This window comes from Alosa pseudoharengus, unplaced genomic scaffold, assembly GCF_046254945.1.
Source record: "Alosa pseudoharengus isolate Yale_2024_CS ecotype anadromous, Long Island Sound unplaced genomic scaffold, YU_APseudo_1.1 YU_APseudo_1.1_scf_10, whole genome shotgun sequence".
Classification (NCBI taxonomy): domain Eukaryota; kingdom Metazoa; phylum Chordata; class Actinopteri; order Clupeiformes; family Clupeidae; genus Alosa; species Alosa pseudoharengus.
Window position 1 is genome coordinate 17,620,273 of NW_027468565.1, and position 25,399 is coordinate 17,645,671.

The 25,399-nt window shown below is 43.1% G+C and overlaps 3 protein-coding genes and 1 non-coding gene across 9 annotated transcripts in view; 2 read left to right on the forward strand and 2 right to left on the reverse strand.

Annotated features, from left to right (window-relative positions):
* The window catches only part of LOC143102540 (RNA-binding Raly-like protein), a 45,523-nt gene extending 33,761 nt beyond the window's left edge, over window positions 1-11,762 (forward strand). For 4 of the 5 annotated variants that reach the window (XM_076266196.1, XM_076266213.1, XM_076266205.1 and 1 more), the window contains 3 exons: window positions 811-924; window positions 1,802-1,944; window positions 10,763-11,762. In XM_076266196.1, the coding sequence (XP_076122311.1) occupies window positions 811-924; window positions 1,802-1,944; window positions 10,763-10,876 (371 nt within the window). In that variant the 3' untranslated portion in view covers window positions 10,877-11,762. Of the gene's footprint in view, window positions 1-810; window positions 925-1,801; window positions 1,945-7,217; window positions 7,268-10,762 lie in introns of all 5 variants that reach the window. The other variant, XM_076266221.1, reaches the window with a different exon arrangement.
* A 1,464-nt stretch (window positions 11,763-13,226) lies between these two features.
* Window positions 13,227-14,149, forward strand: urahb (urate (5-hydroxyiso-) hydrolase b). Its single transcript, XM_076300837.1, has 3 exons — window positions 13,227-13,363; window positions 13,720-13,855; window positions 14,060-14,149. Exons 1-3 carry the CDS (start codon window positions 13,227-13,229, stop codon window positions 14,147-14,149), a joined length of 363 nt encoding a protein of 120 aa, XP_076156952.1.
* A 1,808-nt stretch (window positions 14,150-15,957) lies between these two features.
* trnaq-cug (transfer RNA glutamine (anticodon CUG)) lies at window positions 15,958-16,029 on the reverse strand. Its single transcript has one exon. It is a non-coding gene; the product is annotated as a tRNA-Gln (tRNA).
* Window positions 16,030-17,102: 1,073 nt separating this feature from the next.
* On the reverse strand, window positions 17,103-25,381 carry LOC143102564 (meckelin-like). Of its 2 annotated transcripts, none has more exons than XM_076266252.1 (29): window positions 25,014-25,381; window positions 24,849-24,922; window positions 24,607-24,694; window positions 24,305-24,380; window positions 24,135-24,201; window positions 23,497-23,541; window positions 23,317-23,382; window positions 23,100-23,215; window positions 22,914-22,992; window positions 22,677-22,754; window positions 22,515-22,580; window positions 22,250-22,376; window positions 22,029-22,134; window positions 21,717-21,813; window positions 21,541-21,597; window positions 21,329-21,427; window positions 20,893-20,991; window positions 20,677-20,772; window positions 20,502-20,592; window positions 20,163-20,320; window positions 19,369-19,509; window positions 19,068-19,148; window positions 18,856-18,972; window positions 18,605-18,721; window positions 18,365-18,463; window positions 18,165-18,267; window positions 17,820-17,909; window positions 17,596-17,651; window positions 17,103-17,517 (listed from the first exon to the last, which is right to left on the reverse strand). In XM_076266252.1, exons 1-29 carry the CDS (start codon window positions 25,192-25,194, stop codon window positions 17,437-17,439), a joined length of 2,751 nt encoding a protein of 916 aa, XP_076122367.1. In that variant the 5' UTR covers window positions 25,195-25,381; the 3' UTR covers window positions 17,103-17,436. The 2 variants fall into 2 exon arrangements, with proteins under 2 accessions (XP_076122367.1, XP_076122358.1); XM_076266243.1 differs by having other exon boundaries at window positions 22,250-22,394.
* Between the last annotated feature and the right edge of the window lie 18 nt (window positions 25,382-25,399).

Sequence of the window (25,399 nt, forward strand, 5' to 3'; positions counted from 1 at the left end):
ATCAGGGCACGCAATTATACCAAATTAATAGTGCGTAACCAATAAGAAGTGTTTATATTCTTTATTACAAGCCTTAATAGTTTTTAGTGCCGGCACATCGCAGTGAAATGAGTTTGCCTTTGTAGCCTGGAGGTCAAAACAGCTTTTTAATGGTGTGAGGCGGGTCGGAATGGCTGACGTGCGTCGACCGGGGTGAGCCATGCCGATTGGGGCGCTGATAAATGCTAGCAAGTGGGGTCACGCTCGGGAGACGGGGACGTCATTAAAAACGCCATTACGCGGGCGAGGGGAGGACGTCGGGGCATGTAACTGGGGCCACAGGGCTCCATCTGATAGCTCTCTGACCGTCAGGGAGGAACGGCCCCGACTCCAAATGCCTCGTTCTGCAATCAAAGACACGATACAATGCCGGCATTGCTGTTTTTTTTTTCTTTTTCGTTTTTATCTTTTATATTTTTGGTTGGCGCCGATCACTAGCCTCCCTGTCGTCCCCCGCCTGCGTGTCTCGTTTGCGAACATCAATCGGCCGTCTCTCTTCTTCCTCCTCTCGTGCGTCTCTTCTGGTCCTCTTAGTCGTGTGCGTGGGTTGTGTGTGTGCATGGTGGTGATGATGATCAGCTGTGGGGATCTCATCTTTCTCATTATCCGCCGCATTCTCGCTCTCTCTCAAATCCAGCCACCACCGTCTCCCTTATCTCTTGGCTTTGAATGGAGCAATCTCTTCATCAAAAATGTCACTGTCTTTCTTTTTTCTCCTCGCCTCACTCAGCCTCACTCTCATCTCTGTGTGTCTTTTCTGTCCCTCTCCAGTGAAAATGGAGGAGTTGCAGAGTATCAAGAAGGAGCTGACCGTGATTAAGGTCCAGATCGACGAACTGCTGGACAGTCTGGACGAGATGGACAGACAGAGGAGAGATCAGTCAGGTAGCATCAGGGTGTGCGTATGTAGATGTGAATGACTGCATGTATCAACAGCCCCTTCTCACCACCATGCCCAAGTGGCCCAAGTGACAAAAGTTCCCTCTACACCACCACTATATCAGCTCTCCAACCCCATACACACACACACACACACACACACACACACACACACACACACACACACACACACACACACACACACACACACACACACACCCATATCCAGAGCGTGCGCGCCAAATGTCTTTTTAATTACGCATTCATTTCGCTTGTCACACCGTGTGTTGGGGAGCCGAGGGGAACAGTGCGGAGCTCCCCAACACCGTGTGTTGGGGAGCCGAGGGGAACAGTGCGGAGCTCCCTCGGGGAGCTAGTCCACGGAGGGCCTTTTTCATGTCTGCCTTCGGCTGATAGCATCAGAGCAGCACCCCGCACGCAATGGACATGTTTTATCTGCTGAAGGAGCCGCAGTGAGCATGCTGCGTCGCTCATTCTCCCTCACATATTGATCAGACTCTCACTCTCGCCTCTCGTTACGGTGCCGAGCTCTGTCTGTCACTGGCTCCATCTGTTTGCCTTGTCACAAAGGAATTGCCGGGCCTGTGTTGTCTGGGACCGGTGGATGCCTCTCACACACGGTGACAGGCAGCAGGAGTGATGGAGTCTCTGCAAAGGGCTTTATCTGTGTGTTTGTGTGTGGCTACATTGAGACCATTACTCAAAATGTTCAGTGTTGTAGGCCTGCTACACAAGTTCTTGAGATCTGCAGATCTACTCGTGTGTTGTTCTTTGGCTACATGCAATATGTTGGTTTGCATTCTCTGTGTGTAAATATTTGTGTATAAATATTTGTGTGTGTGTGTGTGTGTGTGTGTGTCAGAGGGCAGTGTGACATGCTCCCCATACCCTGCCTCAGGAGGCAGCACCGCCGGCTCCCCCCGGGTCCCGTCCCCCTTCGGCCGGCCACGCCGAGATCGAGAGAGCCCTGAGCCCGGGGAGGCCAGCGACGACAACAGCTCCCAGGTACAGCACCGCTCAGCACACAGACAAGAACTGAGTACAGTCATAACAAGCCAGAATTAAAAAATATGTTTTGTGCAGGATAATGATATTTTGTACAGTAATAGGGAAATACAGAGAAGCATGGAATAATAATGATAATAACCGTGACCCTACCTGACCCGAGCCTCGACAGACAAGGCTCTGAGGTAATTATACTCAGGGCCAGATGGACAAAGGAAGCGTAATTAGCACCTTTTCACTCCGCAGGAAGCACACGCTGTGCCTTGCCATATTACATGCAATGTACTAAACATTCAGCATCAGGTAAACAGCACTCGCCATCGCCCCCCAATGTTCATTTTCTGTGCCCACAAGTGAACGGTATCACTCAATCACAAATGAAAAGGAATCAAGGGTTTACTGATCATGGAATTATGTCAACAAACAACAAGGTAATGCAGGGAAGCAGTTCTACTCCACTTAAAAATACTCAAAATATTTAAAGTTAAAGTCAACAGATATTTAGCAAATGCTTTTATCCAAAGCAACACAGATGTCACCACCACCACCGTGCTCCACCACACCTGATTTGTGCAGTGAAAGATTTAACATTCTCTAGCAGGCATAGGGACTTGGATTAAGGGTTGCTTTCGACATGATTCAAACAAGTAGAACTGGTGCTCTGTCGTGAGATGACTATTGCCTGAACCAGAAGTTGGGTGGCATCTTGAGTTAAGTAAGTCCTGATTTTCCGTATATTGTAGAGTGCGAAACGGCATGACCGGGCGACTGAGGCAACATGATCTGAGAAGTTTAGTTGGTTGTCGAGAACAACTCCTAGATTTCTTGCAGTCCTGGTAGGTGAAACAGACAGAGAGTCAAATTTGATGTTGATGTCGTGGTGTATGGTAGGTTTAGCTGGGAGGACCAGCAGTTCAGTCTTTGAGAGGTTCAGCTGGAGGTGGTGTGCCTTCATCCATGTAGCTATGTCTGAGAGGCAATCCGAGATCCGTGCTGAAACCAAGGGGTCATCAGGTGGAAAGGACAGATAGAGCTGTGTGTCGTCTGCATAGCAGTGGTATGAGAAGCCATGCGAACGGATAATCTGTCCCAAGGAGGTGGTGTAGATAGCAAAGAGAAGGGGGCCCAGTACTGAGCCCTGGGGGACCCCTGTGGTGAGATGGTGAGGTGCAGATAGCTGACCAAGCCATGATACGTTAAACGAGCGTCCTGTGAGGTAGGATTCAAACCAGGAGAGAGCAGAACCGGAGATTCCCATGTTAGCGAGTATAGAGAGAAGGATGCGGTGATTAACCGTGTCAAAGGCAGCCGATAAGTCAAGCAGAATGAGTACTGATGACCGAGCGGTCGCCCTGGCTTCTTTTAAGGCTTCTGTTACAGACAGCAGAGCCGTTTCGGTAGAGTGGCCGCTTTTGAACCCAGACTGATTTGGATCCAGAAGGTTGTTCTGTGAAAGGAAGTCAGAGACCTGTTTGGAGACTGCTCGTTCAATGCCTTTGGATAAGAAAGGCAGAAGTAGAACTGGTGCTCTGAATACTGGTTCTGAAAGTTTCTCCTATTGATGCATTTTCACCGCAAAACAGGCGTGCGCTGTATTCATATATGCCAAAATGCCTAATCTCTTGAACTCTGCATTACGGACCACCAAACTGTCGCTGTTATAGCAGCTAAGTCCACCGAGTTGCTGATCTACAAGATCGCTCACGACTTTCGGACTGGTTTGCTTCCAGTGATCTCCAGACTAACATGGCCTAACGTTCACGTTATCTCCAGACTGCCAGTGAGTGTAAAGAACTTTGTTGGCGTTGCATCGGTTGTGGAGACACAGCTGTGCGCAGTTTCACGCGAGTCATCATTGCCCTTGGACATTTTCAGCCGGTTGGAAATTGGACTAATTTTATTTTTTATTTATTTTATTTATTAATTTGTTTGTTGTATGTCTTGTATGTCTTGGTGTCACGGGTACGCTGGCGACTACGCCGCTCAGTCCGCTATTGTCTTTGTTAGTGTATGTGTCAATGACAATGTCTTATATGTGGAGCGCTTTGGGTTGCACTCTGTGCATGTTAAATGCGCTATACAAATAAAACTGACTTGACTTGACTTGATTAATCAATCGCTCTTAACACTTCCCCTCCCATGTTTTTGAGCAGTACTCCCAGCTTTTCCCCAGCCTTCCCATAAATGCATATGCATTAGTAAACAAAAATCACAGCTTGCCTGACAGCTCTCCTGTGCCTGGCAAAGTGTGCTTTCATTCATGTGCATTCTGTTCTTTTTTCTTTTTTTTTTTCTTTTTTCATTACATTTGGCTGACGCATTTTTAGCCAAAGCGACTAACAACATGGTAAACAGTTTAAGTTTAGAGCAATTCTCAACAATATTAGGACAATTTAAAAAAACATTAGAGTACAGTAAGAATAAGTGCATCAGTGAGTGCTGTTTTTAACAGTTACGTGTCAGTTTAAGACGGCTGGTGAGTGCTAGGATCAGCAAGACTTGTTGTAAGTGTTGCTATGAGAGGAGATGTTCTCTAAAGAGCTGGGTCTTCAGGAGTTTTTTGAAAATGGAGAGGGATGTCCCTGTCCCTTGTAGGAACTGGCAGTGTGTTCCACCAGCGAGGAACAACAGATGAGAAAAGTTTTGATTGGCCTGAGCGTACCGGAGGTAGAGCTAGACGTCGTTCGTCTGAGGAGCGCAGCGGTCTGGAGGTAGCGTATGTCTGTATGAAGGCATTCAAGTAGGTGGGAGCAGAACCGGAGACTACTTTGTAGGCAAGCGTTAGAGCCTTGAATTTGATGCGGGCCGCCATAGGTAGCCAATGTAGCTGGATGAGTAGCGGGGTAACATGTGCCCTCTTGGGTTGGTTGTAGACCAGGCGCGCTGCCGCGTTCTGGATCATCTGAAGTGGTTTCACTGCGCAGGCTGGGAGACCTGTCAGGAGGGCGTTGCAGTAGTCGAGTCGTGAGATGACTATTGCCTGAACCAGAAGTTGGGTGGCATCTTGAGTTAAGTAAGTCCTGATTTTCCGTATATTGTAGAGTGCGAAACGGCATGACCGGGCGACTGAGGCAACATGATCTGAGAAGTTTAGTTGGTTGTCGAGAACAACTCCTAGATTTCTTGCAGTCCTGGTAGGTGAAACAGACAGAGAGTCAAATTTGATGTTGATGTCGTGGTGTATGGTAGGTTTAGCTGGGAGGACCAGCAGTTCAGTCTTTGAGAGGTTCAGCTGGAGGTGGTGTGCCTTCATCCATGTAGCTATGTCTGAGAGGCAATCCGAGATCCGTGCTGAAACCAAGGGGTCATCAGGTGGAAAGGACAGATAGAGCTGTGTGTCGTCTGCATAGCAGTGGTATGAGAAGCCATGCGAACGGATAATCTGTCCCAAGGAGGTGGTGTAGATAGCAAAGAGAAGGGGGCCCAGTACTGAGCCCTGGGGGACCCCTGTGGTGAGATGGTGAGGTGCAGATAGCTGACCAAGCCATGATACGTTAAACGAGCGTCCTGTGAGGTAGGATTCAAACCAGGAGAGAGCAGAACCGGAGATTCCCATGTTAGCGAGTATAGAGAGAAGGATGCGGTGATTAACCGTGTCAAAGGCAGCCGATAAGTCAAGCAGAATGAGTACTGATGACCGAGCGGTCGCCCTGGCTTCTTTTAAGGCTTCTGTTACAGACAGCAGAGCCGTTTCGGTAGAGTGGCCGCTTTTGAACCCAGACTGATTTGGATCCAGAAGGTTGTTCTGTGAAAGGAAGTCAGAGACCTGTTTGGAGACTGCTCGTTCAATGCCTTTGGATAAGAAAGGCAGGAGTGAGACAGGGCGGTAGTTCTCGACTTGAGCAGGGTTGAGAGAAGCTTTCTTAAGTAACGGTGTTACCCGGGCCGTAATAAATATATATATTCGTATAAATAATGCCAGGTTTTAAGGTGCAAATAAAGCATTGAAACAGGTGCTAATGTCTTTGTACATCAGCTCCTTAGTGTGAAAACTATTCCAACATAGCCAGCAAAATGGTGTATTTTAACTATTGAATACACACTGGATAGGTTTCTCTCAAACTGTCCCTCAGGATGAGTAGACACAGAGAAACAGACTGACTGGCAGGCGTAAGGGAGTATTTACGACCCCCTGTGAGATGACATGAGATCAGAACAGCAATGACGCTGGGTCTTCCTCTAAGCTCTCTTTGTGTGTGTGTGTGTTTGTGTATGTGTGTGTGTGTCGGTATGTATGTATGTGTGTGTGTGTGTGTGTGTCTGTCTGTGTGTCTGTGTGTGTAAGAGAGAGAGAGGAGGGGAGGAAACTGTTGAAGTTAGCACAGCATCCGTGTCCTCAGCAGCCTGGTTTTGGGCATGATGTCAGTACGCCAGGCCATTATTGTACTCTCCAACACTGCAATGTGCAAGATGAGAAAACTGCAGTGTTTTGGCAAACTCAACAAAAAGAGAAACGACACATTCGGACTTGGCAGATTGATTGTGTTGCAGTCTGAGCTTTATCACTGGAGGGAGTGATATCTCTTTTTTATCTTTCAGCTGCACGCTTTTTCTCTGCTACATCCGGCCTGTTACATGGAGTGGCAGCGGGGGGCAAGACTAGATTAATGATAATGTCACATTTCAGCCTTTTCAGTGAACTTCACTTAATTGCTGTGGCTACGCAGACTGCATATTGCCCAAAGGCTACATTACGAACAGTCTTTTTTAAAAACACAAACCAAAAGACCTAATCTGCAGATCAAACTCCAGACATTCCTAAGTGTGATGGACTTACAGAAGGCCTACATGTGATGCAGATTTCACCAACTAGCTTGTAGTCAGCAGGAGAAATGAGGCTCACTCTGGACACAACAGACTCATCACATGAGTGGGGGCAGCAAACTAGCCTGGCTTAGCTTAATTATTATCAGAATGAGTCTGGTATCATGCCATTGGGATGTGATTATGGGGTGTGTTTCAACTGATACAGGGGGGACCTCTGCACACAATTGGGTAAGCTTAACCAATCAGGGCAACGAAATATGTGAATTCCTTAGGGAGAACACCCAAACCATCCTTCTCCTCGACAAATGCCTAAATCGTTGTTTTCTGTTCGTCTTTTAAAGTTGTGCTGTCAATATCTTGCATAATAGCGGAATTTCATACAGTACAAAACAATACAGCACAGTACGTTCCATATTTCTTCATAAGAACAGTTTGGCTCAGTTCTCATGCACCTCCATTTTGTATGGTGTGTCTCGATAGTGAGTTTCCTCTTTCCTCTTTTCCAGATGACCTATCACAGCTCTGACTTTGAGTACATGTGAAGGGTGATGGAGAGGTAAGCAGCACCTCAAACTAGCACCTACAATTACTCACCTCTCCCCCTCTGAGGTGTATGAGTGCTGTTCCTGTCACACAGCAAACCATCCTCCATGCCAAGTGCAGGACTGATTGTTGATACTCTTTCCAGACTCCAACAATGATCCTTTTCCAGAACATTGTGCAGGACTCGTGGGTTGTAAAATCGTGGCCAAATTATTATTATTATTATTATTTTTTACCTTTATTTTCCTTCTCGGGTGTACAATTGAGGGCAGCCCTCATTTTCAATGTAGCCGAGATACAACATGAAACAATAATATAATAACAGCAACCACTGAGATCACAGCCATAAAAATAGATAAAATAAATAAGAATAGATAAAAAATACAATACAGACAGTATACAGTAAAACAGTTACAGACTGGGACACGGAGGGACAGGGAGGTTTGTTACTAATGATTTGAATTGACCATAAGAAACTAAATGATTTAGTTTAAATTTGCGTTGAATTGAGTTCCAAGTGGTGGGGGCATCAAAACAAAAAGCTGACTTTCCCAACTCAGAACGAACACTGGGAACTTTAAGATGAAGATAGTTATTTGAGCGAGTAAAATGAGGACCTGAGTGCCAGCTTAACAGAGAAGATATGTAAGGTCTTTCTGTTAGGGATGCCCAACCAATATTGTCATATAAGATATAGTGGTGTGTATTAAATTTGGCACCTGTCACAAACCTGATAGCAGAGTGATAGACTGTGTCTAGAGCTTTAAGGGAGGATGGGGTAGCGTTCCTATAGATTACATCCCCATAATCCAGCACAGGCATAAAAACAATTCAACAATCCTTTTTCTGCAAGACATGGGGAGGCTTGATTTCTTTCTGTACAGAAGACCAATCTTTTGCCTTAGCTTTTTGGTGAGATAGTTTATATGGAAAGAGAACTTTAGTTTTTCATCAAGCCAGATTCCCAGATACTTATATTCAGAGACCTGTTCAATATCATGACCTTTAAGAGTAAGAAGATGCAGGTCATTTGGGTCAGTGCTTCTGGCTCTAGAGAACAACATAAATTTTGTTTTGTCCACATTTAAAACCAATTTAAGATCAGTCAGGGCTTCCTGTAGAGCAGTAAAGGATTGTTGCAGATTTGTCATGGCAGGTTTGATAGAGTCAGCAATACAGTATATTATGGTATCATCGGCATAGAGATGGACATGACAGTTTTTCAGAGAGGAAGCTATTTCATTAATGTAAATGGTAAAAAGGACCGGACCTAAAACAGAGCCTTGAGGGACACCCTTTCTTATTTGAAGAAAGTCAGACTATACATTACCTGATTTAACACATTGAAATCTATCTGAGAAATAGTTTTGAAACCAGTTACTAGTAGCAGAATCAAAACCTATGTCTTTTAGTTTTTGTTGGAGTAAAGTATGATAGACGGTATCGAATGCTTTTGACAAATCTACAGAGGGCAGCACAATGTTTTCTACTGTCAAGGGCAGATATTATGTCATTTGTGACTAAGGTAGCAGCTGAGATTCTGTTGTGTTTTGCTCTGAAGCCAGATTGGCATGGATGTAATAGAGAACGTCTTGAAAGAAATTATTTCAGTTGGCTGCTTACTAAAGATTCCAGTGCTTTTGCTAAGCAGGGTAATTTGGAAATTGGGCGATAATTATTTAATTTATCCTTGTCACCACCTTTGTGTAAAGGGGTTACATAGGCCATTTTCCAGACTTGAGGGATCGTGCCAGACGAGATAGCAAGGTTAAAAATATGGGTTAGTTGCTCTGTTAAGAGAGGAACAGACAACTTCAGAAGAAAAGGGTCTAACTTGTCCACTCCAGTGGTGCTCCTAGGGTCAATGGCATGCAATGCCCTAAGGACTTCATTTCTGCTGAAGAGAGTAAAGGTGAACAGTGCATCAGGGTGTGGGGTACCAGCTTGGTCAACAGTGTGAGGGAGGTTATGAACAGTGGCAACATTGTATGGCCCATTTATGTTGTCCTTAAAATGTGGCCAGCATTGATGAAATGTTTGTTAAAAGCACTACAAGTATCTGTAAGGTCTTGCAGTCTGCAGTTTCCAGACATTACAGAGGGTGGAGCAGAGACGGTTGAGCTGCAGCTAATGGATTTACACACTTTCCAAAATAATGTGGGATTGAATAAGAGCTGGAGAGCAAGTTCAGATGGTAGTCAGACTTAGCTTTCCTCACCAAAGAGGTGAATTTATTTCTGATACCCCTGAAAAAGGCCCAATCGGCAGCAGTTTTAGTGCGCCTAGCCAGGGTCCAGGCTTTATTTCTGGACTTGAGTAAAGCAGATAACTCCGACGAGAACCAGGGGTTGGTTCTGTTCTTTATTCTGAACTTCTTAAGATGGGGCATGCATATCTGCCACTGAAAGGAAGGTTTTAATGAAGAAGTCCAGCGCGTGCTCAACATCACAGATTTCAGAGGTGCGGTGGATATCGCTGTATCGCTCCTTTTTATTACAATACGAGGTGGGGCTTTCTTTAGGTGAGTATCCCTGATACAAGCTATAGGACAGTGATCACTGATACCAAGGTCAAAGACACCACTGGCAGTGATTTTATCAGGTTTGTTAGAGAAAATTAAGTCAATGGTGGATGACTTAGAAGGATTCAAAATGTTTGGTCTAGTAGGCTCACTAATTAGTTGAGCTAAGTTAAGACCAGCGGATATTTCCTTTAGGTGGTCAGAGGCCTTAGATGACCAGTCGATATTGAAGTCACCAAGGATAACGACTTCAGAGTTAAAGTAGGTGGATAGCTAGGCTAGGTTAGAGCTAGCTGATCAATGGAACTGGCAGTGGCTGAGGGTGGTCTAGACCCCAATAATAACTATAGGATTTTTAGTGTTTGATCCTAAGTTGACTTTCAAAGCAATGAATTCAAAGCAATTAGGGACTGTAATAGCATGGAGGATATGTGAAGTAAAACAAGATATTAGCAACCCCTCCTCCCCTACAAGCTCTATCTATTCTAAAAATATTAAAGTCATTTAAAACAACTTCAGAGTCATTTATAGTATTCTTAATTCTTAAGTCTCAGAGAGAACCAGGATATCAAGATCAGTTTGAGCAATCAGTAATTTCACATGATCCAGTTTCTGAGGGTGGAGAAGGCTTCTAATATTCCAGTGAATAAGACCTAGGCCCTTTCTGGTCTTAAAAACTGAAGGGGTACACTGAGGAGGGACAAGTGGCTCACTGGAAATTAATTCAAAGCTTTTCCTATTATTAAAAGCAACCAAATTATTCAAACATGATGTATCAGAACCACTTGAAATCATAATTACTCAGGACTTGGATTACTTGGATTACTCTGTCAGTGTTACTATCAGAATCTACATTAAAATAATATGTTTTATATCAAATATTAGTGTTGTAAAAAACACTCAGAGTCCTAATATACCCTACTTTTTGACTGTGTACAAGTGCTGCACAATGGTGAGCAGCTGTGCCTGTGGGCTTGTCCCCTGCAGGTGGAGAGACAGGAGGAGTCCACACGAGGAGCCGCTGGAGGAGAGACGGGGGCTGAGAGAAGGAGCACCCAAGGGCCGCTGGTGGTTGTGTACAACTTAGCAGTCAGTATATGAAACTCTGCACTGATGTCTGGCCATCTCACTGGAATCTTTAGGAAGAGACGTCTCTGCATAGCCTGGTCACCAGCACTATTTGATTTCCTGATGCGCTGCGTCACATTCTGGGAAAATATACCTGATTTCAAATTTGAAAAATAATAAATGTTACACAGTATGAGATAAATCTTGGTATTACTCCTGAGAGAAGAATGTGATTGCACCTTCATTTAAAATAGTTATTCAATAGACTGTGTCTAAAAAAAGTTGAGATATGATTTGTTATCCCAGATCTTAGCATTAGAAAGAGAGATCAAGATGGAGAGAAAATATATATATTCAGATCTTCTGAATGCCCACTAGATGTTAAGATGATGATGTAAAACTTCAGACTATCTTCTATATTTCTAAGTGACAAATAGCTAAAAAGGAGAAATGCATTTGTTTTGCAAATGGTGACAACTTTGTTACTAGACTTACAAGTAAATGAATAACTTTAGATTTTCCTCTGAGAGAAGTCTAACTCACTTATTCATCTGTACAACTTCTTAATCACACACACACACACACACACACACACACACACACACCCCACTACCACCATCCACAACAACAACTACACAAATGGTTTATAATCTTATTCTCCGCACAGGCAGAAGACAAAATGGGCAAAGTCGAAGTGTACCTTTGTGTAAAGTACCTTTGTGTAAAACTATTGTAAAATGTTTGTCCTTCATCAGCTTAGCTTTAGAATGCAATTATTTAATCAATTTTGTTTCATAGCACTTGATATCATTTCTATACTGTTTGGTGACAGTGATATGTTAGAATATATTTATTTAGTTTATAATCATATGAGATTGAATGTATATGACTGTAAGACTAATAAAGGTGCTTTCATACTTCATAAACAAACATGTGTCAAACAAAGATCATTTTCATTTTTGAAACAATAGTAGCTTATTGCACCATCAACTCCCCAGATTAGCTGAAAAGATCAGAGGGAACCCGAGACCTACTTGATCTTATTAAGGACACAGAGCGTGTACTTAAGAGGATTACAACAGTAAAAGAACTGTTAATGGAATTTAATCAGTAACTGAGATCAACGTGGACGTCTCTTTGTGTGTTCCTCCCTTTGTGCTTTGTGATTGGAGTTCTCAGCCCCAGACCAACTCTTCTCATGGACCCTACACTTTGACTAGTTGAGTCTGGTTTGACACATGATGTTAGGTCTTAAAACACCAACCTCACTGATTGTCTGCAGAGTGACTGAAGTACATGAAAAAGTGTTGGCAATTCTTCATCTAAATAAGAGGTAAGAATACAAAACAGAGTCGCATTATCATGCTGTGGTGGTAAAAAGACATGGGTAGTCAGAACCACAGCTAGTGTTTTTGTATAAATCTAGACGTGTGTATTTTCTCAAACCTATATCTGCATGTAATCAACAACCGTAGAGTTAAGACTTCAGGCTCAAATTGAACTCAAGACAGGCTATCAATTGTGTCAATTTCATACATTGCCTAATATCATCTGGGATATGGGAGTGCTGCCAGAATTGTATTCCACCGCGTTTATAGCCTTTGCAATGCATTCAATCGATTACAACTACAGCTTTCATGTCTATGCTAACCTGAGGCATGGAAATGTATACTTCTGCACCTTCACATCTTTGAAGTTTCCTGAAACGAGGCATGGGTGACACTGGTTTCAACTGTGTGGTGTCTTTTATGATGCACTCTAACCATCTCTTACCTAGCTTAAACAAACTTATTGTCAGCATTAATCCATCTGGATATGGTGGTGAAGATTGCAGTGAGTTTCAGACATACAAGGGAAAGGTGTTCAATTCTTTGTGTTACCGGTATATGGGTTTTCCCTGTTCCTACAAGGAGTAACACAAACATGTTAAATGCACATACTCTGGGCAAATCATTTAGGTCTTCCAAAATATACAGGATACAGGATATGTGATAATCAGCAAACGCTTGTGTTCAAACAGATAGTTTACTTTATTGTCATTGCAGAGTACAACAAAATTGAGTTGCTATGCTGACAGTGAATTCACACACAACCAACAGGAATTATAACAGGAACTATATCTATAATAATTATATCATAATATTCTTATAATAATCGTATATCTTATAATAATCTAACTGCAACTGCAGAAAATCACTGATAGTCACACAGATATATTCTGTTATTGTATGGCTCTGGAATAGAAGCTGTTCTACTCAATAAATATGTAAATCTGTGTGTTTACCTTGGTGCCTTGCTTTGGATCCATTTGATTTGCACAGTTCACTAATGACGCCATTACTTTTACTGTACTTCTTCCCCAGTGTAATACTTCTTTGCAGAAATGGATCCATCCAAGGACAACAGCCCCATCACCACACATGTGCTGAACACAGCAGACGGGGTCCCTGCCACGCGCATGGCACTCAGTCTACACAGGCTGAACACACACATGATGATCTGGAACCTTCTGGCTGTGGGGTAGGCTGCGGAGTTCTAGAGGATGTTTTGTCATCATTATCTAGCATTATCATTATCAACTGTGGTTATATCTTTGCCTCAAGATGAACAGGCAACAATAGTATTGAATTACAGACAATAGAATTGAATTATGCCACATAAGTGGACCCGGGCATTAACAGCTGCTTCTCGGTAGGTAGGTTCTACATTTGTGTAATTATTATGGGGGGTTGCTGGAGCCGTCTCCATCCCCACAGTAACAATCAATCAGAGGAACACCCAACTGCGCCAGAACATTTTCACCGTCACGGACTCTGCTGACACTTGTAATTGAATTGAGATGTATGACTTTCCATTATGGATCCATCTCCCTTTAGAACAACGGATGAAGAGGGCCGATGTGCAGGGCTGATCAGTGGCGAAAACCTGTCCCTGGGCATGTACAAACTGCGCTTTGAGACTGGACAGTACTGGGAGAACTTGGGCCAGACCTGCTTCTATCCCTATGTTGAGGTGAGGGTTGTGGGGTGTTAGGTGGGTATTCCTGTTGAAGGTTTTGTTCTGACAGGGTAAGTCATTCTTAATCTTGACCCTATACAATTGCCTATAAAAGTAGACTATGTCACATGTAACACAATGTATTGTTCTCATTATCTTTAACATTGATTTTTGATATATTTCTGAATCGTCATAAATACTGTATTTTTCTGCCCTCAGTGCGTCTTCTCCATAACGAGCCTTGAACAGCATGTTCACCTTCCCCTGCTTCTGAGTCGGTTCTCCTACAGCACCTACAAGGGGAGCTAGAGAACCCAGGGGTCCTATACCCTGGACCAAGAGTCTGTCTGCTCCTGCTGCAAATCTGTCTGTCTGCCTGCATGATCCAGCTTTGTTGTAATGGAGTAAAACTCAAGTAGGCTATTCAGTCCAAAAGAGGCTTAAAATTTCAGTCAAAACGCCTACACTTTTGTGAGTTTTTTGTGTATAGGAATATAGGAACATTTTCCCATGATTCCCATGATTTTGTTGCATTTTCAGATAGGTGGCAATAAAAGATCACTGGTTTCAACATTGAGGTGACACGTCTTTTTCTTGACTCTTTATATTTGTTAAGGTTAAAATAATCTTGTTACAGTAAAGCCCAATAGGAGGAAATACGATGACTTACGCTGTCCTCACAATTGGTAGTTCGTTGTCCCCACTGCAAACACACCACTATAATTCTGAAGAGTGTGAGCCCCATCTGCTGGTGCTCTTGCAGAGGCAGCGATAGAGTTTTAGCCATGGATTCTTTTATGGTCCTAGTTCTAGTGCTGACAACACAAAAGTAATTTGAGCACGTTCTATAGCCTACGGAAAATGTGTAATAACCTACTGTAATAAATCACAAGATCGTAACTCATAAAATCACACTAGATGTTATAAGTAGGCCTATATACTCTTTATAGGATAGTGTATACTAGGCTATGCAACATTATTCTCAATGAAATAGGCCTATGTTTTAGCATTTTTATTTTACAACTTTTTTTTTACAAAAAAATAAATATATTTATGACACTTGCAACAATTAAATAAATACCCTAAAAGGGAATGTTATTTGAATGTGTGCGTGGGCACTGGGGATTTTTTCCCCCTCCGTTTTAAAGCAAGGGTAGCCTAGCACATACACTATGGCTGCGCGTCGGGGTTCTGTTCTCCCTGTTTTTAATAACTTATTTTCTGTTATTCCACTGCTTGGTTGAATTTCCCATTGTCCTACGTCATTTAGAACGACCATTAACCGTATGTTATCTGCACACCTATGAAGTAGATCCATTTTTTTGGCCGTATCACACTTGTATATTAATTCGCCGAACTCGTTGTGAAGTTTAAATGAACTGTCACGTTGCATCCGAGCTGTAAAATGCAGACGTTCAGAACATTGCAACATTGTAGCATATGACGGAGGTGGCTTTTAGCTAGATGGATGACAACAGGCTAAGTAAAATAGCGATGTTTCAAAGCTAAAGTTCATCAGAATCTTGGGATACGCCCGCTTGACAACGGGAGAGATCGAACTAACGACTGGCCTTTGGCCGTAGCAACCATCCATTTAGAACTAGTAACGGCACTTTGTCCTGTGAGTTGAGAAATTAGTTGATATGTGTCGGAAGAAATTAGTTCTACAAGACAGTTTTAGCGATTAAAACGTTTAAATTGTAACAGGAAATGAACACAACGCAAGTGGCAACAGTGGAATAAGCGGGATAATGGACTCCACGGTGGTCTGTTCACAGAAGTTAATGCACTACGAGGTTTAAACAGATTCGCGTCGGGGCCGTTTTACAACCTCGACCGTGCATTAAATTCTGTGAACAGACCATCGTGGAGTCCATTATCCCTTACATAATTACCTGCGGACAATACTATCCCTTACTTTGTCTCATCGTCTATTGTTACATTAGGCTACGTGATTGTGGGCCTATGACGTTGTAGCCCTAAGTTAAAGAATGACAACACGGACGACTCGCCTAGCGACAGCCGTTTTGCCACCACCTATCACATGTCACGCGGTGGAAGAATTCTAGATCGTAGTAAACACATTTGGCCTTGAATAGCGCGGATCTCAAAAGCCCAGGTCCTACCGAGATTTGAACTCGGATCGCTGGATTCAGAGTCCAGAGTGCTAACCATTACACCATAGAACCGTCACACCCTACTCAGCGAGGTGACGTCACTATGAACTCGTGTCTGAAGCTGTTGAAGTTTATATTTATTTGTATGCTATTTGATAGACGCCTTCGTCCAAAGCGACGTAGCCTAGACATCACACTCCACCAAAAACAAACATCTGTTGAGGAGTGACATCTATTCCTGGCTCCTTCTAGAATTCTACGCAAACGTTCTATAGTTTCAGTGTTCTTGAAAATCCCTAAAGGTAATTGTCGCATCATAGTGCGGAACTCTCGGTTCGCGAATGTTCTAATCACATGTCAACCGGTTAGGTTTATTTTTAACATTCTAACAAGATTCTGTTACAGCAACAATTCAAAGATCTAAAATTCTATGTTGAATAGAGTCCCGGAGCCATGACGTAGCGTTGCCAAGGCAGCAATTTCACTGGATGTAAATAAATCAATCTAACCATTGAAATCACCATTAGCGGTGGCTTTCTTAATCTATTTCAATAATTTTACATTTCTAAGATGTTAGTATATTTTTTTACACTGTAGAAATCACATACTACAACATATATTCATACCAACACGATCAAATTCGTGACTACAGAGTTTTATTTTAGCATGGGTTTCCTCTGTAAAAGAGATCTGCGTGTAACTTCACAGCATGCGGTTAAAATCCTTAAATTCACGGACAATACTCAACAACTCAACCCAGATATTCTTGTTTCTAAACTGGTGGGTCGGACCCAAAAATGGGACGCGGAACCGTTCTGGGTGGGTCGCGGAGCTTGGTTAAAAAAGAAAATCGCCCACTTAAGATGCTAGCTTATCAGATCTAATATTGGACCTTTATTTTGATACACTTTATTTCTATGTCAGTCATTGATGTTCCAAACAACTAGGCCTAAAGGCACTTCGCCTGTTTAGCCTGGGTTTCATCCATTACTTTTGGTTGGACTATCATCACCCAAAAGTAGTTTTAAAATCCCTGATAAACTAAAGTGTAAATTCCCAAATAATGCACATAGAAATGGCCTAAAATGTCAGCCAATACTGACATCACTGGCACACAGTGAGTGAATCCACAGTCCACCCATATATTAGGCCATTACCATTTCTATTTAATATATTTCAAATAGATTGTGTACACAAATACAATGCAAAAGAAATAGGCAACAAGAAGCTTGTCTAACCTCATTACCCTTGCCCTCCAACAGGGGCCAGATACTGTAATCAATCAGATTTGTCCTTCTGCATGGAGCGAGGGTCTCACAAACTTTTCTTGTTTACTTTACTTATCTATAAAAACATCTACTTGTCAATGCTGATTATTATCACACTTATATACTTAGATACTGCAACCTGGCCTTGCAAAAGTGAACTCTGTACAACAGTTGGCACAATGAAGACCAGATAAATCTTGATCCTCAGCCTTCAGATAAGAAAGCACTGATCCACCAGGGTCTTGGAAGACAAATTGCGTCTGGAGACACGGAAACGTATGATATCCAGTACCTGTGTTAAGAAAAAGCAAAGGTCAGCCTTTAGCACAATGTGACGAAAGGTGTGAGATTATTATTTTTTTGGACATACCTGTTGCACAGTGTAAGTGAGTACTGCTGCAAGCACTACGTCCTGTGAGGCCATATCTGCCATAAAAAAAGAGGGAATTTCACCAAAGGCCATGATGTTTTTTCAAGTTAATGGAACAGGCTACTGGAAGCACAAATGTTTTTCATGTTTGTTGAAGCGGATGTTTATGCTTGGAACATACGACACCAGGAAATGCAATGCTTCAAATTAAGGATGTTTCTTACCAATGACACAGAACAGGAGGGTGTCAAAGATCAGAAGCAGCAGTTCTTTACCATAGTAGAGCACCTCACCAAAGACAGTACCATCTGGGTCTAAAGAAAGACAAAGATAAATTGCTAATGCATACATGCATGTCACTTCTACCACCAAGCCCTATGACGTTTCATATATGGGCCCAAATAATACCACTGTGACACTGAAAACATAAGTCCTTTATGCCAGATACTGCAGTGTGTGAACATATACGATTACACTAACATGATTGACACTGCACATTGCCATTGCCAGATTAAATAGTTCATGTTTATGTGTCTGTACACTGTAGTGGTAAGGTGACAGGTGAATACCTTTGTAGAGTACACTCCTCTCAGTAGGCTGCTGAAATTCATACTTTAGAATCCTCTCCAGGGCCAATTTATCTTTCACAATATAGTCCATGTCCTTCAGGGACTGTGGGGAAAAGTGTACGTTTATCCACTGATATCATGGTTGGAATATAACTTGCTATAGTTGTTTGTTTCAGTGATGATATCTTTGACACACTAACATGCTGAAGGAATAAGGAGAGGAGAGTGTTCATGTTGTGGGAGACTCGGGCTGCCTGGGTCTGGCTCTCTGCTCTGTCACCATGTCTTCTCTCGTTGAGCTACAAAATAAATAGGTATTTTCATTTTATTTTCTAGTTGTAAACTCTGATCATAGACTTACAGCATATTATCTTTCAGTCTGAATCCTTTTAATGGATTTGAGCTCTAATGGAAGATCAAGGATAGACAGATGACTACACCTCAGTTAGAGGCAGTGTGACTCTGTTCAGCTGTTGGCAGACACGTTCCGTCAGCGCAACCTCAAACACCTGGGTGTCAGAGTGGGGCTCCAAACCACGCTGGGCACAGCGGTCCTCCTTCAGAAAAGAATGTTAGTGTGTGTGTGTGTGTGTGTGTGTGTGTGTGTGTGTGTGTGTGTGAGTGTGTGTGTGTGTGTGTGTGTGTGTGTGCGCTCTATTGCATGTGTGTCTAGGTATGTCCACAAGTGTACCTCCTCATTCCTAAGGTTATTTCGCAAAGTCTCGATGCTGACATCTGCATTTCCATGGACTGACCTACCATGTATGTAATATCCATAGCAACGGTGCATGAGAACAAACACAGATACCTGAGAGAAGAAAACAAACAAAAAGACCAATCACACATAAGTTCACTGTTATTGTAAATACAGATATTGTTCAGATGACATTGCTGGAAACCTACATTACTGATTGAACACAGGTCCACAAACTGGCGCACTTTGTCCTCAACACAGCGCTCATACAACAGGTGATAGATTAGAAGCTGCAAGAGAAACAGGACACTGTCAGTAACATGAATGAAAAACACACATCCAGACATGCTGAAAATATATCTCTATCCCCATGTTTTTTTTGTTCCTTCTGCACAAAGATAGCCTCAATACAAGGGACGGCATATACAGCCTATACATAACTGCTCTGATAAACTACTCAGGTAGTGTTTTACCTGAAGCATGTCCACCTGAGCTAAGGTTGGGGCTTACCTGGAGTAGTCCCAGTCCTAGCCACACTGAGGTGATGATGCCATATCTGAGGATGGGGCTGTCTAGGGAGGAGAGGTCATCTCCCACAGTATGCAGATTTAGTCGAAAGTCTCTGGTGGCCATGTTCACCAGGCCCACAACCTGAGAGTGGAAGAGGTCACTCTGTCAGAACAGGCTCTTTGGTTTGCTTGTTGGCTATTTAATGGCCAGAGCATTGTAAGTTAGAGAAGTTTAAATTTGTTTTTTAAAATTTATGCTAGTAAAATATTCTAAAACTTTCAAAGGTGGGACCTTGCTCTATCTTGGTGCACTGAGACAACATTAACACGGTCACACAGAATGGTAGAGTATATTCCAGAGATATTATCTTGTCATTATAGATTCAACAGCATTATACGACAACTCACGATATCACGACTGAAGTTATATGAAAGATGCATTTTTTGGACCTCCAAGACTTCCAAGTCATTACACTCCCATTGTGAGTGTAACGACTACCCACCAGATGTAGCCCTATTCTTCACACTGAAGGCACAGATGTTTAGCCTGGCCTCTGCCTGCCTACGTACTTCCGCTCGATTTCTTTTCCCTGCGAAGTCAGAGAGTCTGGTTTCCAGGCTAACAGATGTTACAATATCATTCAACTAGACAAATGACGATGAGTGAACTACTGTTTTAACTCATCTGACTCTTTATTTCACATTGGTAAGAGGGTTTCACCATCCTCTCATAGCCATTTCCTTTCCAAAGAGCTCCAGGCAGCAACAGCAGTAGCCGCTGGCCTTCAGTCCCACCTGTAGGAGCAGCAGTGCAGCCAGCAGCTGGAGCACCGGGCTGACCCTCCGAACCGCCTGCAGCTCATTCCACTCGTTGGCTACCAGGAGACGCCTCCAGGCCGAGGGAGCAGCTGGAGCAGTGGACGCCACCGGACCAGACAGAGGAGCTGAGGGTCCTGGATCATACAAAATTATCATACCTTATACCACATTACACCACATGAGGAATATGGTGTGTCAAAAGATTACCATGTGTCACTATAATTGCTTTAAAGAATGCCTTTTATGCCTCTTTTTAAATATGCTATTCTGAACCTGATAATAAGTAGTATTTAGCCTAATTGTAGAACAACAGACCTGAGGCCCTGGGTTTATTAGGTCTCTCCCAGTCAATAAGAAATATATCAATGGACAGCTGCACCACCAGCAGGTGTATGAGTTGCAGGGCCTATACACACAGGAGCAGTAAACCATTTATATACAGGTAGCAAGAGGAAGATATGATGAAGTTTGTAAACAGCTTTAAACTTACTTTAAGAATAAAGGCCAGAGACACATAGCTTTTAAAATGCATTTCTATAGTACCACCAGGAGAGGGCAGCATTGCAGTAACAATGGAAAACTGGGCCTTGAAAAGCAATGACAAAAATCAAGTTTCAATATAAAATTAATTTCTGTGAATTCCGTGTATCAAGACAATGTATAATTTCAGTGTCACATAAGGATTTAATGCTGTGTACATACTGACCTTAAAAGCCACAAGCCAGTAAACGCCTGTCCCAAAAGTAACCAGGAAGAAAGTATTTGCCAGATTACCACTCAAAAAGGCCATGAACTTTATTAACGTCTATAAAATAAAGGGAAGAAACAGGAGTATTTGGTCTGTACAGGACAGGGCCAGTGTGCCTCCCTACAATGGAATACTGAGGTGCATTCACAGCTGCATCTCTCTCTCTCTCACTCACTCACTCACTCACTCACTCACTCACTCACTCACTCACTCACTCACTCACTCACTCACTCACTCACTCACACACACACACACACACACACACACACACACACACACACACACACACACACACACACACACACACACACACACACACACACACACACACACACACACACACACACACACACACACACACACACACACACGCCATATACATATCCAAACTCACTGTGAAGTTGAGTGTGTGCTGTCCCGATCTCCGACTCCAGCTGCTTGTCTCGAGCAGTGTCACCAGGAGGGACAAGACACTCAACACTACCACTGAGATCTACAGAATGAACAGAGAAGTCTAAGCAAACTACACACAGATTCAGACATGTTCACTATTTAAAAGACTACACATATACCACACTGATTATATAAAAAGGATAAGGTGCATACTGTGGTGGCCAATTGCATGGCGGCCTCATCCATGCTGTAAGCCACAGCAAATGACACCTTTAAAGGGGGGAAATAAATGTTAAGAATTATTTTACCATAATTATATACGAATTATTCAAATGAATAGTACTGAAATAGCCACAAAATCATTTCAGCATGAGTATGAGAGTGCTCACCAGGACACTGGTATTGTCAGCAACGCTGGCTGTCCTGTACTGAAGGCTCAGCTGGAGAGCTGGAGTAGCCCCTGGGCTGCTGGTTGGGATGCGCACACTACCCCACGGAGCAAAGAGAGAAAGGATAGCATTTGGTGTACACGCCATACTTTGGTTTCCCTCTCAGGACATAGACCAGGTTAGCTTGAGGCCCAACAAGGGGCGTACCAAGGTGTGGAGTAAGTTAACTTTTTTACCACACAAAGCAGTAGACTTCCACCTAATCAGGCACTGGGCCACTGTCGATTCTGAGGTTAGGTGTGGGCACCTCACCTGAACATGAGAGAGCTGAGGTAGTGGACGGATCTTGGTGGTGACATCAGGCTGTCTGCTCTGCCTGTGAGTCCATCCACCAGGAAGAACCTCTGTATGCTGTGGACTGAGTGAGGAGATCAACTATCAGACATGTGGACCCTTTGATGGTGATGACTTTGCTCTGTCTCTCATTACCTAATTGGAACATTATTGTGAATTGGGGACTGTTCCCTGAGCACCTGTGGTTCCGGACTCTGGAAAATGGCTCTGAGTGGGGACTGGCCACACCATCAGTGTTCCATCGCTGTCAGTGTGTCGAAGGAAGAGCTGGTGAAACACTGGCTCAGGATACTTGATGAGAAGCTCCTGAACAGAGATGGAACACTGGGGGAGATGTGAGGAGATCATATAGCAGAAGACAGCAGGCACACACACACACACACACACACACACACACACACACTGTTTATCACTGTCTGCATCAGATCAGAAAAGGAATCTTACAGACTGTCGAAAGGTTGTTCCAAAGAGGTAAGCTGTGTTCAGTCTTGACTGGGTGTCTGGACAAAGCTGGGTTATAAAAACAAGGTATGTGAGGCATTATTCAATAGACATCCTTTGATTTCCTACATGATTTTTTCTCTAGAAAATCATATTGTGCTTCACCTGTAGGATTCCACCAGATACATCCTCCCAACCAACTAACTGACCGCTGGCACTGTAGCTTGCCAGCATCAAAGGCAGCTGCAATGAATGCATATATTATTTATTCACTTTTGTCAAAACAACCAGTTGTTCAACAAATTCATACCTCTTCAGTGGTTTCTCTGAACTAAGGGAAAAGAAAGAAGCATCAACTCCATGCAATACTGTGAAGTTAGAGGGAGAGGGAGCTGAGGAGACCTGTTCATTGCTTCTGAAGGTTAGTCCTCTTGGAAATGCTGGTGTTCCAGTACTGGGGTATAGTCTTGGCAGGAAAGGACTGTGGACAAAAAGACACATTCAGCATTTATCTTCTAGTACATGCTATGTCATGTGGACACTTTATCGTTTACAACACATTGTTTAGATTATTAGGAGTTGACATACAGTGGTGGCTGGTGTGAAGCAGCAAGATGATACAGGTGGACAGCTTTGTCGGCTCTTCCAGCGGCCAGTGCTACCATGTTGGCCAGAAGCTGGCATGCTGTGAGGTTGTTGTAATACTAAAGAAGTCATGTGGAGCGTGGAGAACACATGTGAGTGTTGAACACAAGGGCTTGACATACAGCATCATGTTTTGAGTGTTTTCCACCCGACTCCTCACCAGACATCCCAACAGGCTGGAGTCTAAGTAGGTCTTAAACCAGACGGAGTCCTGCGGTACACTTCCCTGTGAGGAGGTTCAGCAGAGCTTGAACATTACTTAAGATGAAAGATTCATGTCATATTATATTTAAATTATTTTAAATGATATTCTAGTTTAATTCTGAATTATATTACCCACCGGCACACTAGCTGCATCTGTACTAGTAAAACAGACTCCACCTGTCTTTGAAATAAAAATATGCATGGAAAAAAAACGGTACATTACATTACAAAAGGTCAGATGTTTAATGACCTCAAACTACCTCCTTTATGCACTTGAGCAGAAATATGATCCTCGGCCTGCATAAACGCATTGTTGCCATAATGTTCTGGTATACATTTCTACGGACTCAAATCTGCCTTCTGTGCTATCTGATATGTTTATAGTGCCCCAGGCACACTATCGTTTTCAGACAAATTAGGTTTCATGACACATTGACTCTACATGGTGTAGGCCTACAGTTAAAAAGACGCTGACACACCTACTCTGTTTGGGACTGAGTTTATCAGGGGCTATCTTTGGCACACCTTTACTGTTAGGAATTCGTATTCAGCATACTGTCTCATCTTGCAAATATCCAAAGAAAATACACCCCAGTTTCGATTGGCTACTTGGACCCTGACATCTATGGTCTTACAGTGTGACAGTAAGACAAGGATAACTTTATTCTAGCCAGGATTCTAGTGCGTCTAGTCACCTAAATAATTATATGCAAATAGTATATGAGACATGCCAATGAAATATAATCATATAGGGCCACAATGATAGCTACTTACGAGCTGAGCATCAGGACAATGACATAAGCCCGTAACTTTGTAGAATGAATCTCGACACAGACCACATCTGCAAATTATATTTTAAAAGTACAGGTACCAGTAAGAGTTAAAAACTTCACCAAGTATTAAAAATGTACTGCTTATTCTCTTACTCCACAGTGGGTACTCACATGGGACTTGCCGGAATCCCAAGGGTGTCAGGGGAACAAGTGAAACAGGAAGCAGTCAGGTTAGTCAGACTCTCAACTGGAAAGACAGTGAACACACCAGTTGGCCAAAACACTTAGAGACAGAAATGTTGCGAAAGGCAAAATATATTTTGGTAGACAGTAACAGCTACTCCTTAGTTTGAAATGCTTGACAGATTCCTGGAACATACATATTTTCAACAACATGAGAGTAGAATGTGTGAAACAGTTTGTTGTTTGGTGTGTTGAGTACCAATCTCCAGGCAGCAGTAGCACTCACTCACCACGGGTTTGCCCAGTTCCACACTGGCAGTCTCCCTCTGCTTCTGTGCACCTCAGACACCTCCGCTTGTCGTGTGACACTGTGCCATTCTGCAACAAAAATATGGTACTTCTAGTATGCCATTAGTTATGGTATTTATTTTTGTTTTGTAAAAGTACATGGAAAGTATGGAAATCTCTCTTTTCAGTCTCCCGTGTGCCTCCTGTCAGAAGATGTTTAGTCAGTCGCAGCTTAAGTTCTTACACACGGAGTGCACTGCACCACAGGGCTGCCCAGGTTCATCATAGTAAAACCACGATCACAGGTACAAGCTAGACCTGTTGAGAGAAAAAATAAGTATGTCAGACATGAAAACAGTGCTCAGCAGGCAGTGGTGGCAGAGGATATCTCTCTGTCTGTAAGACTCACCACTTGGGCTTCGGTGCTGATTGGATCCACAGGCCTGGCATCTCAGGGATGCGGAGTTGAAGAACTGGTCTCTATTGCACTGACTTGGAAAGTGAAGAGGGATAGATGTGTCCAGTCCTTGCGAGGCACAGCCTGTTGAAATGGCCAGCATCAAAGCGACCACCAGTCTTGCCTGTGTCATCTCTAAATGGAGTATTGCAGTAACACCTTTGATGGAAAGCTTCTGTTGTTGCAGTTGACCAAAGTCCACCTATGCCGGGTGGAAGGAACTATGCCAACGGTGTCCTTGGAGACAGCATACATCTCTGTTGTGCTTTCAATCTTCTCTTATCAAAGACAAACAGGAGGGGTTTTAATTCAAAAATCAGAGTTGGGGGAAGTATGCA

Bases quoted from the DNA above. Each gene is read 5' to 3' on its own strand.
- urahb (XM_076300837.1), top strand. From the start codon at position 13,227: ATGGATCCATCCAAGGACAACAGCCCCATCACCACACATGTGCTGAAC. The intron at 13,364-13,719 runs GTAGGCTGCGGA...ATCTCCCTTTAG, and splicing joins TGGAACCTTCTGGCTGTGGG to AACAACGGATGAAGAGGGCC. The intron at 13,856-14,059 runs GTGAGGGTTGTG...TTCTGCCCTCAG, and splicing joins GCTTCTATCCCTATGTTGAG to TGCGTCTTCTCCATAACGAG.
- LOC143102564 (XM_076266243.1), bottom strand. From the start codon at position 25,194: ATGACACAGGCAAGACTGGTGGTCGCTTTGATGCTGGCCATTTCAACA. The intron at 24,381-24,606 runs GTGAGTGAGTGC...CTGTCTTTCCAG, and splicing joins TGGAACTGGGCAAACCCGTG to TTGAGAGTCTGACTAACCTG. The intron at 23,216-23,316 runs GTGAGGAGTCGG...TGACTTCTTTAG, and splicing joins CCAGCCTGTTGGGATGTCTG to TATTACAACAACCTCACAGC.